The sequence below is a fragment of the Stegostoma tigrinum genome, chromosome 33 (genome assembly GCF_030684315.1).
Source record: "Stegostoma tigrinum isolate sSteTig4 chromosome 33, sSteTig4.hap1, whole genome shotgun sequence".
In the NCBI taxonomy this organism is placed as follows: domain Eukaryota; kingdom Metazoa; phylum Chordata; class Chondrichthyes; order Orectolobiformes; family Stegostomatidae; genus Stegostoma; species Stegostoma tigrinum.
Genome location: NC_081386.1, coordinates 9164948 through 9182049, shown reverse-complemented (window position 1 = coordinate 9182049; position 17102 = coordinate 9164948). Strand labels below are relative to the sequence as shown.

Here is a 17102-nt window from a genome sequence, read left to right as displayed (position 1 = left end):
CTATCGCCGTTGAATTGCCTTTTTAAAAAAGCAAGTGAAAATTTTAAATGCGATCAGTAGGTCAGAGATTGGGTAGGGCATCCAACACAATGAGCTGCTGGTCTCAGTTAATTTCTACCATTGGTCGTGGTCCCTCGAATCAGTGTAGGAGATGAAATATGGATGTGCTGTGATACAAGTGGACAGTAGCGGGAGGATCTGCTCAGGACATTTTACAGCAAACTCAAAAAACGTTGAGCCATACATCAGAGATAATGGCAACTGCAGATGCTGGAGAATCTAAGATAACAAAGTGTGGAGCGGGATGAACACAGCAGGCCAAGCAGCATCTTCGGAGCACAAAAGCGGACGTTTCGGGCCTAGACCCTTCATCAGAGAGGGTCTAGGCCCAAAGCGTCAGCTTTTGTGCGCCGGAGATGCTGCTTGGCCTGCTGTGTTCATCTAGCTCCACACTTTGTTATCTTGACTCATACATCATGCACCTTATATTTGGATGTTCCAAGGAATTCCCAAAGTTTATCAGTCTGGAAATGAATAATTGATTCTGAATTCTCTCCTCCCCGGAATGGTGAGCGGGGGAGAGGGGTAAACAGGGGTCATAATCAGATCATTTGGCCCAAGAGAGACACTTACCCCTTTCCTGACACCTCATCAAATTATGTCCTGGGTAATAAGGTTCACTTGGGCTCTCAATCCAGCCTCGATTAAGGCATTTTATCAATGGCCACTTAAATCGATTTGCAATTTACAGTCACTTGCATTTATGAAAATAATGAAGTGTGTATAAGTCACCACATTCCATTATTCATTTTTATAATTTCTGTAGACAAAGTCAGTCTTCTGTTTCCTCCACAGCCCCTGGGTTTCTGCAGTGGCTATGGGATGCCACTGCCAAAGAGTGGATTGCTGTAGCCAACAGGAGAGCCACTGCATCACCGCCATAGCAAGGAGAGACACACCTGACCAACCCATGTCACTGATACTGAAGCCGCCCTCTCACCTAAGGGGCTCCACGTGGAACCTCTCTTTTCCCCTCTCAACCGGTCAGTTGTTAAATTTCAATTTTTCTCCTCCCTCCGTCACATGGTTCTGACTGGGTTGGGGGTTGAATTGGAATATATTGTGATGCTCAAGATATCAGCATAGTGTGTAGGGAAGGGCTGGATGAAGGGGCTTATCTCAGTCATCACTAGGGAGTTACCTTGGAGGTGAATGCTGGCAGACGTCTCCTGGAAGAGGCTATAGAACTGGAACGACTGACAGGCCGTGATGGTTTCCAGGTTCCGGGCAATCCATCCACCTCAGATTTAAACTCTGGCATCTAATAGAAATGCAACCAGATAAATATCCAACTGTTCTGGTCCAAAACTATACCAAGCAGAGAGATCATTACAAACATCAAGAGCACAACAGAAGAAATATATTCACTTCTTAACAAGATCACATTTCCTTTGGCCACTAATACATGAATCCCAATGTTTTTTGTAATGGCTTCTTGTCCCAGAGAGTGTTTTCTTAAGCCTAGCTCAAGATGTTCAGTATCTTGTCTAACAATTACACCTCTAATTTGCTAAAAACAGCAAGTGAACGGTAGCAAACAAACTTTGGACAGTGATCTAGATAAGGTGATAAGGATGGTGATCAAATGCTTCGTCAAAGTGATTTATGTTCTAAGGAGCATCTTAAAAGATGAGAGATGGAGAGTCAGAGATGAATGTCTATCCAATGTCTAGATCCAATGTCTAGATCAATTATCTTCATTAGCTGAAGGTACACATTAGATGATGTTGGAACACTGAAAATTGCACATTTAGAAACAGATTGAAATTGAAGCAAAGACATGGCTCTGGAAGAGGTAGAGAGACAGGGATGGGCAAAGCCACGGACAGATTCAAACAAAAACAGGATTTTAGACTCAGTGGTGGACTAGTCACTAGCAAGCACGGGGAGTAAGAAATGATCAGGACTCGGGGAACATGGAGTTACAGGTAGCCGGCTATGGGATAGGTTTAGCTTTACAGCAGGTTGACTGAGACAGGAGTGGCCATGGAATGATTGTGGAAATGAAGAGAATGGAGGCAGTTTAGTGATTGAGGGGTTGAGCAGCTCAGCTTGAGGTCCCAAGTTGTGAGCGATATGGTTCGAGAGCGATAAGGAACACGTATGTGGCACACATCAAAACTAACGGCTTTGATCTTCAAATATTTAATTAGGAACAAAGACCGAAACCCAATTGTAGAGTTAGAGTTACATTTTTTAAAAAAAATCAATACATCTTAAAATTGAATTTGTTAATCCTGGATGCCCCTCACCATTTGCCCAAAAACAATAAAGATCTCATTATAGGAAGAGCCACAAATGCAAAATGATCACAAACTTGCCTAGGCTGTAAGAGCACCCTACTTTGATTGTGTGCAGACCAGTTTGCCTGGATAATATTGCATTATTGAATCAAGGATTTGGGGCTGCTAGATTTTAACCTCAACTGTTACATGTTTTACAGAAATGTTGAAGTTCATACTCAGGAGGAGTTACCTGGAAATGTGGAAGCAGGTAGATGATCGAGTAACATTTAAGTCAAAATCACCCAGATTTGTTGGTTATGAAGTGTTGGTGCTATATGTACCTTCAAAAACAAAAGGGACCACGTGCTGCATGTATTCCATGTTGCAACTCTGCCTGGTAGTCTGCAACTCGCTCACGCAAAAATCAATTGATTTGCTCTCGTGTTTGCCTCAACCTACATGTTCTACTGTTTAGAAATAATTTAAAACGCCAGAATTAATCAGTCTCAGAAATCAACTAAAAACTGGACCATTAGCATTAACACGACTATTTTATGACAAACCTAAATTTACAAAATCAAACAGATTCCAAAAATACAGCTTATCGATATACAGCAACTCGAGTAGAAAAATGCGAAGCTGTTGTATCTACGTTGTGACTAGTGACGGATTTTTTGCAACTGGTTGTCATTGAGAGAAAAGTTTAAACAGCTTTTGTATGAAACCTCTGAGCGAATGCTGAATTGTTCATTTCCTGGAGTGAGGCATTTCACTATCTAGTTAAACATTACCTCCCCTCCCTTCAGCAGAATTTCTTTTGATCCTATAATTGCTGAAGTAAAAGCTCATAATAACGGAGACAGAGCTGATGTGACCTTGGTGAACAATGGGGTGAAGAGCATATTCTTGAGTTAAAGGATTAAAAAATAAAACAGGAAGCACTGAAAAAAATGTCAGCTAAAGGAATGAACACAAGGGCAAACGAGGTGCAGAAAGAAATGAAAGACGACTGATTGGGTTTTAAAAAGCAGCAAGAAACAAATAAGAAAACAAAAGTTAACATTTAAAACGTTCATTCACTATAACATCATGATCTCCCTGTACAGTGAGTCATATGAGAAATGATATTTTCAAAAGATAATGACATATCAAAAAACTGTCAGTTAAACTTATGATAATTCAACAGGCTTCGTTTTTAATCATAAATTGCTGAGCAACTCAGATTTTTGTTAAATTTAGCAGATCCTTGTAATACAACTTAGCCACATGTATTAAAATCTCTTTGTTAATCAGTAACATCCACTGTTACTCCACCAAGGTGACCATGCTAGCTGTGAAAATTAAATCCAAGACCCACAAACCTTTGGACAGGACAGAATAGCACACTTATGGTCAGAAAGCATGGTAAATATGACAGACAGTAGTGGGAAAGAGCAAAGGATTGAAAAGAAAAAAAATTCCCCGTGGAATCCATTGTAGAAAGGGAAGACAATGCAACACTGGAGAATTTTAGCTTAGTTTGAAGGTTCAAATGATAATTGGAAAAAAAAAACTCACTCTTGAAACTAATTGTCTTTTGAAAACTACAGAATTAGCCCTGTTTGGGGGTGAACACTCCAGAATGCCTGTAACTCAAAAACCCTTCTGCATATTTCAGCTTACCTCAGAATCTGATGCCACGTACGAGTAACTGTAGTGCATCGTTTCATGAGAATCATTGCTTCCATCACTGTTGTAATCATCTGAGGAATAATCCACTATGTCCTGAGCTGTGGAGACACCGCTGTCCAGGTATCGGTCTGCCCAGTTTGCCACCTCAGAAATCCTGTGTCTGGAGTCATCACTATTTAAGATCATGGATTCTTCATTGCCGTTCAAAACACTGCACGCAGAATTACATACAATATACAGCACAGAAACAAACCTTTAGAATCAACTAGTCTGTGCTGGTTTTGATAATTGATCCCATTTAAAGTTTACCTCTAACATTTTATCATATTTCTAAATCCCTTTCTCACATCCTCTATTTTCTCTTTAATTGGATCTCTTCAAAATCTACCCCGTCCAAACAATCTGCTAATTTATAGACCTCAAATCAGGTCACCTTGAAGTCTTTTTTTTAAAATAAAGAGGGGAAAACCCCTGTTGAATCTCTCAATGGCTGTAATCTCAGTTTTGGTACCATTGCTGTGCTTTGTGTCTCCTCCTCCCCCATCCCCCGAAGAATCTACATCCATTTTTCATTATGAAGTCAAAACCTGTGCCAGATACTACAAGAGTTCAATACACATCAAATACAGATTCACTAATTTTGAATTCTACCCACCTAGAAACAAACCCAGTGCTGTGTTTGCACTTTTAATTCTATTTGATAGAGTGCAGATTAGTACGGGCCACATCGGTGTCAACAATTTCATTATCACTTGCAACAGGTTAGAAAAGAAACAGTTCTTAGAATTGGGAATTCTGATAAATCAGAAAATGGTCCTTTGACTATGACCAGGACAGAGTTCAACACAGATAAAAGGGGTTGAAACCTTTTTTCATTGACTGGATGTAAATAAGCTTGGGTATTACCAAATCAAAATGTTTGGAAAGAGGGTACAGGAATGCAATAAATGAAAGCCTAATAGTGAGGACCAATCTCACACAGGTGTCCATTTATAGGCCTCACCTCTGGCCCTCTGCTTCACAACAGCTCAACTAGTTCCTATATATACACACACACACACACACACACGGCTTCCTCTCTTTCTCTCCAATAAATTTATTTACACAGTCTAGCTTCTGTTTCTGTCAGCCCCCATACAAATATGTATCATGCCCAAGTGGGAGTTCTGTATCTTAAAACCTGACCCAGGGTGAAAAGGGCAGAACACAGGTCTGACAGCACATTCTGAACCCACGTCTTTTTTGGCAGGGGCAGGGGTGGGGGGGGGCGGGGAGTGCTGACAACCCCACAATGTATATTCACCATTAACCTTATTTCCACTGCAAACTGGCCTGACTTTGTACAGCTTTACACCACATAAGCTATTCGTAAATTTGCTGTTTGTCCACCCGGCTTTTGTTTTCCTCTCTCGCCTTGTTAGGATGGCTTTTTGCATGAGTTAACATGAATCAAGAACCAGAACATGCATTATTCACTGCTTATTTCACGTGACTACCAGCAACTGGAAACGCCAGTTAGAACATTATTTTATCTTGTACTCTTGGTTTGCTTCTCCTTCATTCCTCCAGAACAGCTAGTGCACACATTACGAAAGGTCAACATGCAGGTAACAGCCTGAAGACTAATGGGATACTGATGAGACAAACTGAGACACAACATCTCTAACTTACGTTTATACAGGGATTCTGGTTGGACTGTATGTTGAATACTGCATGCAGTTTTGGTCTTCTTAAAAAGGACGGCAATGCTTTGAGGCGAATCAGAGAATCCCTACAAAGTGCAAGCAGGCCATTCTGCCCATACCCATCCCCTTATCCAGTCACCTGTGACCCTGCATTTCTACATTCATCGATGCAATGGGTGATTTTCACCCTAACCTGCACATCTTTGGAGAAGGTTTTCTACATTGATACCTAGAATGCGTGAATGCTCTGAGGGTAATTTGGACAGACTGACGGTTTGGAATGACATTGCCAGCCAAATATGTCTCCAACATTTTCATTAGTTTCATATTTTCAACAGTTCAGCGTATCTTTACTGAAATAATAGCGACAGTAATTGCCATACCTGTTATAACCAGTGTCAGCTACTCCATTTTGTAGTTCTGATTTCACTCCTCTCTCCAGAACAGATCCATTTACAGAGTACTACAATTTTAAAAAAAAGCCAACCCTTTAGGAATTTTTTTTCCTGAAACACCAAACAATTAGTAAGAGCAGATGCCAATATTTGGCTAACAATAATAACAGTAATCAGTCATTCATCACAGCCTTTAGGGATCTTTTGTTTTACACATGGGAGATGGACATTGTTGGACGACCAGTCCGTTCCCAGTGCCCTCGAGGTGGTGTTGTGGTGCCTTCTTTAACTGTTGTAGTCCATTTGCTATGGGTAGACCCATAAGGCCATAAGGGAAGGAATTCCATGATTTTGACCCAGTGACACAGTAGAAAAAAAAAGTGTGATATGTTTCCAATTCAGATGGGGAATGGTTTGAAAGGGAACTTAAGTGGAGGTGTTCCTATGTATCTGCTGCTCTTGTCCTTTTAGATGGTGGTGGTAGTGGGTTTGAAAATGTGCTGTTTAAAAGGAGCCTTGATGCATTTCTACAGCATATCCTGCAGGTAGTACACACTGCTCAGCATCGGCGAGGGAGGGAGTGGAAGTGGCACCAAACTGGTTGGTTTGTTTTGGATGTTGTCAAACTTCGAGTGTTGTTGGAGCTGCACCCATCCAGGCAAGTGGGGAGTGTTCCATCACACACCTGACTTGTGCCTTGTAGATGGTGGCCAGGCTTTGAGGAATCAGGTGAGTTACTCACTCACTACAGGATTCCTGGCTGAGAGAGAAGATGCTAAATGTGCAAACAAGTCACTGCATCTGCATCACACTGGTTCAAAACAAACTAATGAATGATTTGACAAAAAAAAAGTTTTATTTATTTCTGCTTTGCATCTACAGTAACCTCTTTACCCTGCGACACTGCCAGAATGAACTGTTGCTGATAAGTTATTTTGTTTGAACAAAACTCTGATTCTTCAGTGATTTCAATTATCAGGTATTACTGCTAGGAAACAAATCAATTTTGTAGTCAAGTTTCGTTTTTAAAAACCATACCTTATTTTTATTGGAGCTGTGATTCCTTTCTAAAGCAGTTCTTAGTCCGTTATTACTATCATAAAGAGCTTTGTTGGCCTCTCTAAAAATAGAGAAGGGAAGGTTAACAACAGACCATTGAAAACTCCGATTTCTCTAATCTATTCAAAAAACAAGTTGTTTTAGACATAGACAATAACAACATGCATTTATCTCAGTTATGAATAAAGGGCTTAGTTAATTGATTCTCTCTCCAGACACTACTTGACCACTTGAGTATTTAAAATTTTTATTATGCGTTTCATCAGTATCTTTGGGATTTTTACAACGTCAAAGCATTTCACAGAAGAACAATCAAACAAAACTAGACAGCAACCATAGAGATATATTGGAAAAGATGACTACAATCTTGGACCAAGTGGGTGATTCAATTGAATGCCTTAGCGAGGGGATAAAACAAAATGGTGACAGAAAACAGGAACAGGATTAGGCCATTTGGCCCTTCAAGCATGCTCCGCCTATCCAGGTGATTATGGCTGATCGTCCAGCTCAGTTCCCTGTTCTGGTTTTTTCCCCATAGCCTTTGATCTTTCAGTCTTAAGGCATCCAATGCTTTCGTGAAAACATTCAATGTTCTAGCCTCAACTGTTTTCTGTAACAGAGAATGCCACAGACTGTCCGCTCTTGGGGTGAAGTAATTTGTCCTCATCTCAGTCCTAAGTGGTCCATCCTAAATTCCTAGGCTGCAACCCCTAGTTCAGAACTCCCCTAGTCTGCAGAAATATCTTTCCTTTGTTTACCCTGTCTAGAATTTAGACTAGAAATTTATTGTTCCATGTACTTTTAAGTGAAAAAATATTACAAGTCAGCCCACCACAGCACCAACACTGACATAATAATTTTACTTTTTTTTGAAAAAAAGGCAAGTAAGACAAAACTCACAGCTCCTGGGCTTGGGAAAGCCAATTAAAAGGAACACTAGAATACCCTGAAGATGCAGCCAGGGCGAGACCGTCATGCCAGGCTGCTGGAATAATGAGGAGAACCTTGATGTCTTTCTAATCTAAACCAATCCAATATCTCTGCGTAGTGGAGTTCTGCCAACCCAGAAATTAGTCTGGTAAACCTCCACTGCACTCCTTTCAGAGACGTTTAAGGAGGGAATTCAGGAACATGGATTTGGCAGCTAAATGCAGAGGAACACTGAATACTGGCATTTTGTCAGAATATTCAAAACAACCTGCGATTGTACTTTGGCAGTCTCATTTCTGATTTTTTTTCTTCTTCTTCCTAAAGTAAAATCTAAAGTGGCGAATTACCCAGAGACTTATTTTTTTAAAAAAAAGCAAAGTGAGTTGTATGGCAGGGTATTGACTCCTACACACCATCAGGCAGCCATCTCCACATGGAATAGCTGTGCAGTGTCATTTGTGCCAGCACGGAGTGATTGACATGAATTAGCTGTCACGCAGTCAGATTGTGAGGTTTAAAAAAAAACAGAAAAAGGGCAAAGTACACAATAGCTCAAAGGAGAAACATTCCATTTTATCTGAAAAAAACATTTTAGATAAATATTTAACAGTCTCAGTATACATTTCTAGGCTGAAAACAATTTTAAATCCTTCAAATAAAATAGAACCTACTGAAGCATCTGCATCTGATTTGTGGAAATTTCATTCTCTTCAGTTAGTTTTTTGATTGTTTCCTTTGCCCTGTTGAGACAGAATTGTTAAAACAAAGCTCAAATGGAGTCTTTCCCCTGCAACAATAGAACTCAGTGATATTGTGCATATCCCCCCTTCTGTTTTAGGTTAGGCTGTTGCCTGACATTAAGATGCAGGACACACACACACGCACACCATCCTAGTTAAAATTTCAGGAAGTACTGGACTCCCAAGTTTTAGATTACTGTTCTCAACTAGGCACTAACTAAATGATCTAGTTTAACCTTTGTCAGGAATCACATCTATGGTTTTCAATGCATTTTAACAGCACTGAGCTATTGACATGATTCCTGCATGACAGAAGAACTCATTACACTGGTGCATGACTCAGACAACAACCTTTTTCAAAAACTCAATTATCCAAAACAAGGCTTTGCTAAGGACTGCTACCAGTTACAAGATCTGTGGGAGCATTTTATAATGACATTCAAGACTGATGTTTTCAGAAGATAGATAAATACAACATTAAAAAATCATGTTCTTGCAGTTACATCGAGAGTTCAATGCAGTAAAAATTCCTTGGATTAGGAGTTGAAACAAAGTGATACTGAAGTAAACAAGGCAGCATTGGGACTTGTAACCATTAGTTTGGTCTTAAATGAACATCTTAAGAAGTAGGGGAGAGATAGAGGGAAAGGAAAAATCCAGAATTGCAGACATAGACAGTCAAAGACTGAATCAGTTGCCCAGTGGAATGATGAAAACTGGGGACACATACCATGCTGTTAGGAGACTCACAACAAGATGACTTGGTCACAGTATTGGAAGTGAAGGTAGTCAGGATTTCACAAAAGAGCAGGATTGTGCGTGTTCAGGCTTGGATACGAGCAGTAGTGTTTTCAGTAAATGCATGATTATATAGGACAGTAAAGTGCTAATGATGACACGAGGTCAAGCTCTCTGAATCAGGCAGAACAACACATTGGACCAAACCTCCTGAGTTTGGTTTGTGTCTCGTGCTGCCCAAGAAAGCAGGAAGACAGATGCTCTGCTTTATTCAAAAGGAGGTCAGTTGGATTTTGGCTTTCTTCTCGACAGAGGGTTCCACAGGACGATATCCTGCCCACCTAGATCAAGAGGCACCTGCTCGTGGCAATGGAGGATATTGCTGCTGCTCGCATAGTAACCCCCAGAACTATGGTAGGTGTTATTGGCAAATTGGGAGCAAGCAGGGAGTCTTGTGGGACAGGAAGGCCGTTAGGGTTGCAAACAAGGACATGGGGAATTCAGTCCCACCCCGTGCCCCATATCAGTGTAAAACGATCGTGTACAAATTACTGCAGGTTGAGGGTTGGCCTCCTTTGCCCCACAGACAGCCCACATAGGCTCCTCCTTGTGTTCTCCCTGTTATGTTTCCTACATAGAGCAGAGATTCCCAGGCAGGATGATTAGTGGTCCTCTATGTTTGTTCATTGCCCAAACAGGGGTCCTTAGTAAAGACAGGGTGGTCATACGGGTGTGGAGGCAGGACGATGACACCCCAACATAATCCCCCAGGCCTCCTTCCACGCTTCATACAGGCTTAAAAGACTCCCTCTGTTGCAATGTGAACCTCAATATTTGTTTAGTTGAAGGAAAGATTTCTCATTTACCGTTCCTGATCAAGCAGACGATCAGCAAGCTCATTTTTACATTTGTCCAGTCCAGCTTCAAGGATGGAGATCTCCGTCTGGCTCTGAAGTAGGGAACTTCTCAGATACTCATTCTCCTGCAATAAACAGTTACAAAATGCAACACAATTCTCAAAGCACCAAATAACACAGTAGCCACTCTTGAAAATTACAGATTCCAGTCCCACGTCATCCACCGGAGCACATGGACCCTGAAACGTCAGCCCTGAGTGAGAACTGTATTGTTTAGAATGGCATCTTTCAGCTGCCATGTTAAAACATCACTCCCAGGTGGAGAGAAGAATTACACCAAAGATGGGGAAAGCAATATCTACCCTTCAATAAAATGTCACTAAACAGATCATTCAATCATAGCTACATCACTGCTTGTGGGAGCATGGCAAAGTGATTGATGCATTTCCTACATTACTACATTCACAGTTCAAAACACTGTTGCTGTAATGCATTTTGCAACATATGAAAGGCACTACATACAATGGTGACAGTCTCAGTGTAGAATGGTATTGATGATGTTTAAACGATGGAGGATTTGAACTCAAGAGCAGAAGTGTCTATCACAGTGATTATGTATAATGTTTAAATCTGCCTCACCATTAATTTTAGCAAAGAAATTCTAATACTCTACTGTTTTTGTTTGTCCAGATTTAGGATTTATCCAATGAAATCACAGCATTTACTTCACAGGAATACTCTAAAATTTCAAACAGGGTAAAAGTAGGTAGAGTGCAAGTTGGTGCCCGTTATTGGGGTAGATTGATTAAAAGATTAGAAAATTTCATGGCACTGATTATACACTATTTGGCCAATTGTGCTGCCTCAACTTTTTACCCCCCCAGCTTAATCTTACTTTCCAGTATTTCGTTTGCGAGCACTTAGATCAAATACTTTATAAACAGCTTTAGGAGGCCAGAAGGTGGTGTTGACTACCCTGTATTGGAAGGTTTAATGATGAAGTTCCATTCATAGAGTCAAGTTATGAAGATTTTTTGCAGAGGTTGGATATAAACTAACACACACAAATTGTTATAGCAGGGGGTGGTTTGGGGTTTAAATGGTTTGCATAACAAAAGAAATCTCCAAATGGTAACGAGAAATAACTACATTGCTCCACAGAAATTGTTCTGAGAATCATACAATTTCGAACAGGACTGCCAACCCATTAGGTCTGCAACAACCAAAAAACCAACAAACCAAGCCATCAAATATCTACAATAAACCCACTCTCCAGCACCCTTGACTTCAATGACATTGCAGGTGATCATGCATATATTTTAAAAGGTTGAGACATTTCCTGCCTCAATTAATCTTCCAGGAAATGCATTCCAGATCTTCAACACCATCTCATGGTAGTGGGGACATCAAAGTTGCCATGTTCCCACAAACAGAGATGTACCTATGATTCAATGATCTATTTAATGACAGTTTATTGAGGGATAGACAGACTTAGATATTGGTTTTCCCCTTCTTTGGTGCAACTCTTCTCTCTTCATCTGGGAGAGAAGACAGGACAATTATTTTAACATGGCACCTGGTCCCCTTGTTACTGAACTTTAAGCTAAGGGGAACATCCATTTCCTATCCACCTTGGCTCTACCTCACAATATCATACAGAATGCTCTTGTGGTTCACTAGCAGATCCTGGAGGCCTAGGCACAAGTCCTTCCTACTCCAGAAGTATGTAATAACATCACTGAACAGGCTGATTCAAAAATATCTGCACCTCAATCAGTTCCCCTTAACCTTCCCTGCTCCAAAAAAAAAACAAACCCCCTTATCCAACCTCTCTTCATAGCTATTTTGATCCATCTCATGCCACATCCTGGTGAATCTCCACTGTACTCCTTCCAGTAGAGTCACATCTTTAATACATGTCCATAAATCAATGTGTATGTTAATACATATTTATCTGAATAGTGATGTTCTGTGGTCCAATGAAATTGCCTTGTTACAGCACTTCGGGCTGAAGGAGCATCATTGGATGTACAATTTATGACAGATCGCCACATCTCACTTGGGCAGATTTAGTTGATTCCAGAAGTTCAAAACGTTTTGCCACTGTATTACATCTTTGGCTCTGAAAGCGTCTTAAACAGAGACCTCTTATTTTGGTTAAAATCAGAGAGAATGCTTTTTGGGCGTTGAGGAACATAATTCAAGCTTTGAGCCTAGGAACTGGCTATTTATCTGCATTGTCTTGAAGACTGAAAAGTTGCACTGAAATTATGCTTTTGATCTGGAGACAAAGCTGACATTTAAGTCACTGAATTGTACAGCGCAGTACGAAGCTCATCATGCTCGAGTTGGCATTTTGAAAAAGCTATCCAATTAATTCCACTCAATGATATTGTTCCCTTAACCATGTAAATCTTTCCTTGGAGTCTAAATCCAATTCCCTTTGAATGTTACTAATGAATCTACTTCTCTCAACCTTTCAGGTGGTGTATTCAAGATCATAACTTGAAAGCAAGAAAAAAAATCCCATCTCCCCTCTGATAGTCACCAAATGTAACAAATTTGAAAGTAACTCCTACATTCAGCCTCAGTGCTAGTGCCATGCAGGGATATGCCAATTTTATTTTGGATTATCAGTTTATTCTGGCTCATTGCCAGCTGCAAGCCCTGTGCATTTGTTCCAGTAAATATTGGTTTTAATCTTTTAACAGTGTGAAACAGCTCCTTCAGGGACCATGACAACAGGCTGACCTGAAAACACACTTACACATTCTTGCACCAAGGTCCTTCAGAAGCAAAGAATTTTAGAAATCTAAAAAGGGTCGCCAAGACAACAAAGCTGCAATGCAGGCGCAGCAAGGAGTGAATAGTGTCTGTTTTCCACCTTCTGGGGAGAAGAAAAGCCACATGTACGCAAGAAATCATTGTTTGGATTTTATTAGCTTTAAAAATAAAGTGGTAATGGTCGCAACACGTGCACACACATACCTGGGTTAATTCATCCAACTGCTCTCTCAATGCAGAGATGTCCCCTTTGGAATTGGAATTCCACAGCTCTTCATTAAGCTGGAGAAACATGGAAACAATAGACTTTAGCGCCTAGGTAATGCTGCCGAGCAGAAGTCTTCATGTTTACACAATTAGCTGCAGAACATTTAAAAATGTAAATGTTGATTTGATGTACTGTGTCAAGTATCTCCACTGTGTGCACTCTTCCATTTGGACATTCCAGAGGTCACAAGTCAAAAACCAAATGGCCATTGTGGCCAACATTCCTGTGCTGGCTCCTAGAGGGAAACTAATCAATACAATTTCCCTGCTCTCCTCATTGCCCTGCAATTTTCTCCCCCTTCACATTTATATACAATTCCCTTTTGATAGTCGCTATTGAATCTGCTCCCACCTTTCCAAGCATTACATTCCACATGACAACACAATTGCATTTAAAAGTAATTCTTAGCTCACTCTGGCTTTTTAAGCAAATTATTCCACATTCACATTCTCTGGTTACCAAGTCCTCCAGCAGTCGAATGGGTTCTCATTACTTACCACTCCAAACTTCAACAGTCTTCCTTTGTAGTCTTAAGATGTGCTTTTGAGAGTTTATGCACTGCTGTATTGGCAGTGTGGAGGCAGCTCTAAAATACTCTGACTTCCTGATGTGCATATTTTATAACACAAGTGCAGTATTTGTTGGATGATTTAGTAATTTTGAAACAGACCAGACCAGACTCAGTGCATTCTGAGATATGCAATTTTCAGTCTTGTTTTAGAAGTGTGAATGAAAGTGAGATTTTGTTTTCCATTTTTAAAGCAGTTGCTTTGCAGTAAAATAAACTACCTGTCCTTAGGAATAAATCAGACTAATCTGTAACCTGACAATATTCTTTGGAACAGGACAGATTTAAGTACCTTTTTCATTCGGTCAATGACTGCCTGTAGATCCGTTACTTCACTTTCATGTCGTTTCTGTATTTCTGCCACTTTTGCCTCGAGTTTCGCCTGCTCCTGTAATGGATGAAACTTGAACACTGAGCTTTTGTTTGTCACTGAAAAGCAATCTTTGTTATCAAAATAAAAAAAAGACCTGTTTTCAGCACACTGCACTAGTCCGAGTCAATTCAACAGAACAACTTATTAAGCTTACAGAAGCAACGCAACAGTGTCTGCAAAGTGATGTAGCAGAACCCTCAAAAGATTCTTCTCTCTAGGTCTTCCCATCTCCTAAACAATTATTTTTGTTAGGAAAGAAGCATTTTTCCTCAGATTTAAAATGGAATAATTGGCTTCTTGGAATCTAACTTGGCCCATAAAGGGCTAGTAATCAACTTCTCATTTCATTTAGTTTCACCCATTGCTTTGTAACCAACAGTAATTTATCTTAACTCAGTTTCTCTCTGCACTGGCGGTCTCGAGTGTTCCAACACTTACACGTTAAATGTCAGATTGCCAGCATTCACAAAAATAAATGTCCTACTTTGAAGCTCTGCTCTTCTTCCAGACTATTTTAATTTTTTTTTGCTTCTCACCTGGTTTTTCACTCGCTTAAAAAAGTTTCCTCTCGACTTCAGTCCTGATGCAATAAGTTTGATTTCTGGCTGCCGCAGGGGTTAGAATTGGAAGGGAGGAGTGAAAGAAAGCCTCCCCAGCTCCTGTGACAGCTCACTGGGTCTGTCCCTGATTCTTTTACTCTTGCTCCCTTCCAATGTCCTGTCATTTTTCTTTTGTAGAATCAGGGGCATTGCAAAGTTACCTGCTGCATCTGAAATCTGAGCAGACTTGTTATGAGAATAATTGAAGGCAATTAGTCAATGGACTGGAATTTTCCAGGTCCCCAAGGTTACTGCAGGCACTCTAGTAGTCAGCTGCCCAAGTACAAGAGCAACTACAAGTTACACGATAGACAGTCTTTTCCCATTCACCCGCAACTAGATTTATGTATTAAAATTAAGCGATTGTCAGGGGAAATAATGCTAATTTTTCTTCAAAGTACAGAGTCTGCAATGTACATGCGGCATAAGATTCAGCAAGGATAGTTCACGTTCAGCCCGTCAATCTGTGCTGGACACCACATTGGACCATACAACATTGGACCACCACAGACTCTCACCCCGGTAAAAGCCTTCTCACTTCCTTCCATTTTTAACCTGCGATTGCTACAAGGCAACACGAGGTGGACTTATTGGTAGAACAGTAAATGAATTGCTTTCTCAAGTTTTTCAACCCATCACTGAGAAATGTGCAGGGATAAACAAACTTCAACGCCAAATTATCTAACACATGGTGGGGCGGGGGGGGGAAACGACTCGTCTCCACGGTCCAACTGACAAAAGCCAGAGAAAAGATCTGGATTGACAGTGGGAGGAGAGTGTTGACTTGGTCTTCCATTTCCAATCACTAGCAAAGAACATGGCCAACACCTTGAAAGAGCAGTGGACAGGATTAATGGACCTAATGACCTCTTGTTCAAAAAGAGATATTTCAGACAATAATAATATTCAGAGTGTTCTTGGTCAGGGAGTTAGATAATATATTAAAAGTGTAAAAGACAACTCTAAACCACCTTTGATCATCAGAACTCGAATTGTAAGAGAGGTGAGACAGCCCTGTGGGGATGCGACAAACTCCGTTTATCCTCAGAGGCTGTGTTAGTTGGTGAAGCTTTTAAAGGAAGCTGGTACCTCCATTCTAACAAGATTCCAAATGATTCAACTCAGATTGGCCTGCAAAGCGTAGCCAACAGTTGGAGAGAGGGACGGCAATGAATCCAGGAGGTACTGCCTGTGAACCAGGAGAAGCAGAGGTCTTCCTTCCTGGCCTAGCATGGAACCCAGTAACAAAACCCAACATCCACTCCTCTGCCCAACCACCATAATCCTCAGACTCTTGATCTCTTCCCCCAATGCCCCTCCAAATCCTGCCCGGTGATCTGTCTCGTCCCCCAAAAGTATACTCACCCCATCCACGAGAAATCTCTGCTTCTTTGAGACGTCCTTCATTAGAATCCCTACAGCGTGGAAGCAGGCCATTCGGCCCATCACTGTCCTTCCCAAGAGCTTCCCCACCACTCACCCATCCTATCCCTGTAACCCTGCATTTCCTATGGCTAATCCATCTAGCCTGCCTATCCCTGGACACTATGGCCAACCCACCTAACCTGCACATCTTTGGACTGTGGGGAGGAAATCAGAGCACCCAGAGGAAACCCACACAGTCATGGGGAGAACGTGTAAACTCAGACGGTGGAATTGAACCTGGATCCCTGGCGCTGTGAGGTAACAGTGCTAACCACTGAGCCACTGTGCTGCCACTTCAGCTGAAGGTTTTGCCACTCAAACATATCTTCATTCAACCTGGCACACCCAGATAGAAAACCCAACCAAAAAAAAATGTGCTGGTTAACAAGCACAGGACCTTCTGGAAAAGGTGCGTTTCCATGTTTTATGTTTATGGGATCAGGATCGGGATAGGAACAACCCTCCACAAACCCCACCCAAGACAGGCAGCCCTATAAATATCATGATCTTTGATTCAATTTCAACAGCATCACAAATACAGGAAAACGTCCCAAATTATGACTCTATCAGGGTATAGTACCTTACTTATTAAAAAGCAATTAATGACAATGGTATTGGGGAAAAAAGGCAAGATCAAAAAGGATACAGTCAAAAAAGTAGGGTCATCAGATCAGACATGATCTCGTTGAGTGGCAGGACAGACTTGACGGGCCAGATGGCCTACT

The 17102-nt window shown here is 41.0% G+C and overlaps 2 protein-coding genes across 5 annotated transcripts in view; one reads left to right on the top strand and one right to left on the bottom strand.

The window, feature by feature from the left end:
- The window catches only part of serf2a (small EDRK-rich factor 2a), a 52723-nt gene extending 38284 nt beyond the window's left edge, over positions 1-14439 (top strand). The window contains exon 4 of the mRNA XM_048562696.2: positions 13072-14439. The gene's annotated coding sequence lies outside the window, so the exon portion shown is untranslated. The remainder of the gene's footprint in view (positions 1-13071) is intronic.
- rasef2 (RAS and EF-hand domain containing 2) overlaps positions 1-17102 on the bottom strand; it is a 72366-nt gene that overhangs the window by 12380 nt on the left and 42884 nt on the right. For 2 of the 4 annotated variants that reach the window (XM_048562691.2, XM_048562688.2), the window contains exons 4-11: positions 14273-14368; positions 13349-13426; positions 10370-10485; positions 8697-8765; positions 7075-7156; positions 6025-6104; positions 3948-4167; positions 1202-1321 (exon numbers count right to left, since the gene is read on the bottom strand). In XM_048562691.2, coding sequence (XP_048418648.1) covers positions 1202-1321; positions 3948-4167; positions 6025-6104; positions 7075-7156; positions 8697-8765; positions 10370-10485; positions 13349-13426; positions 14273-14368 — 861 coding nt within the window. The remainder of the gene's footprint in view (positions 1-1201; positions 1322-3947; positions 4168-6024; positions 6105-7074; positions 7157-8696; positions 8766-10369; positions 10486-13348; positions 13427-14272; positions 14369-17102) is intronic. The other 2 variants (XM_048562689.2, XM_048562690.2) reach the window with 2 other exon arrangements.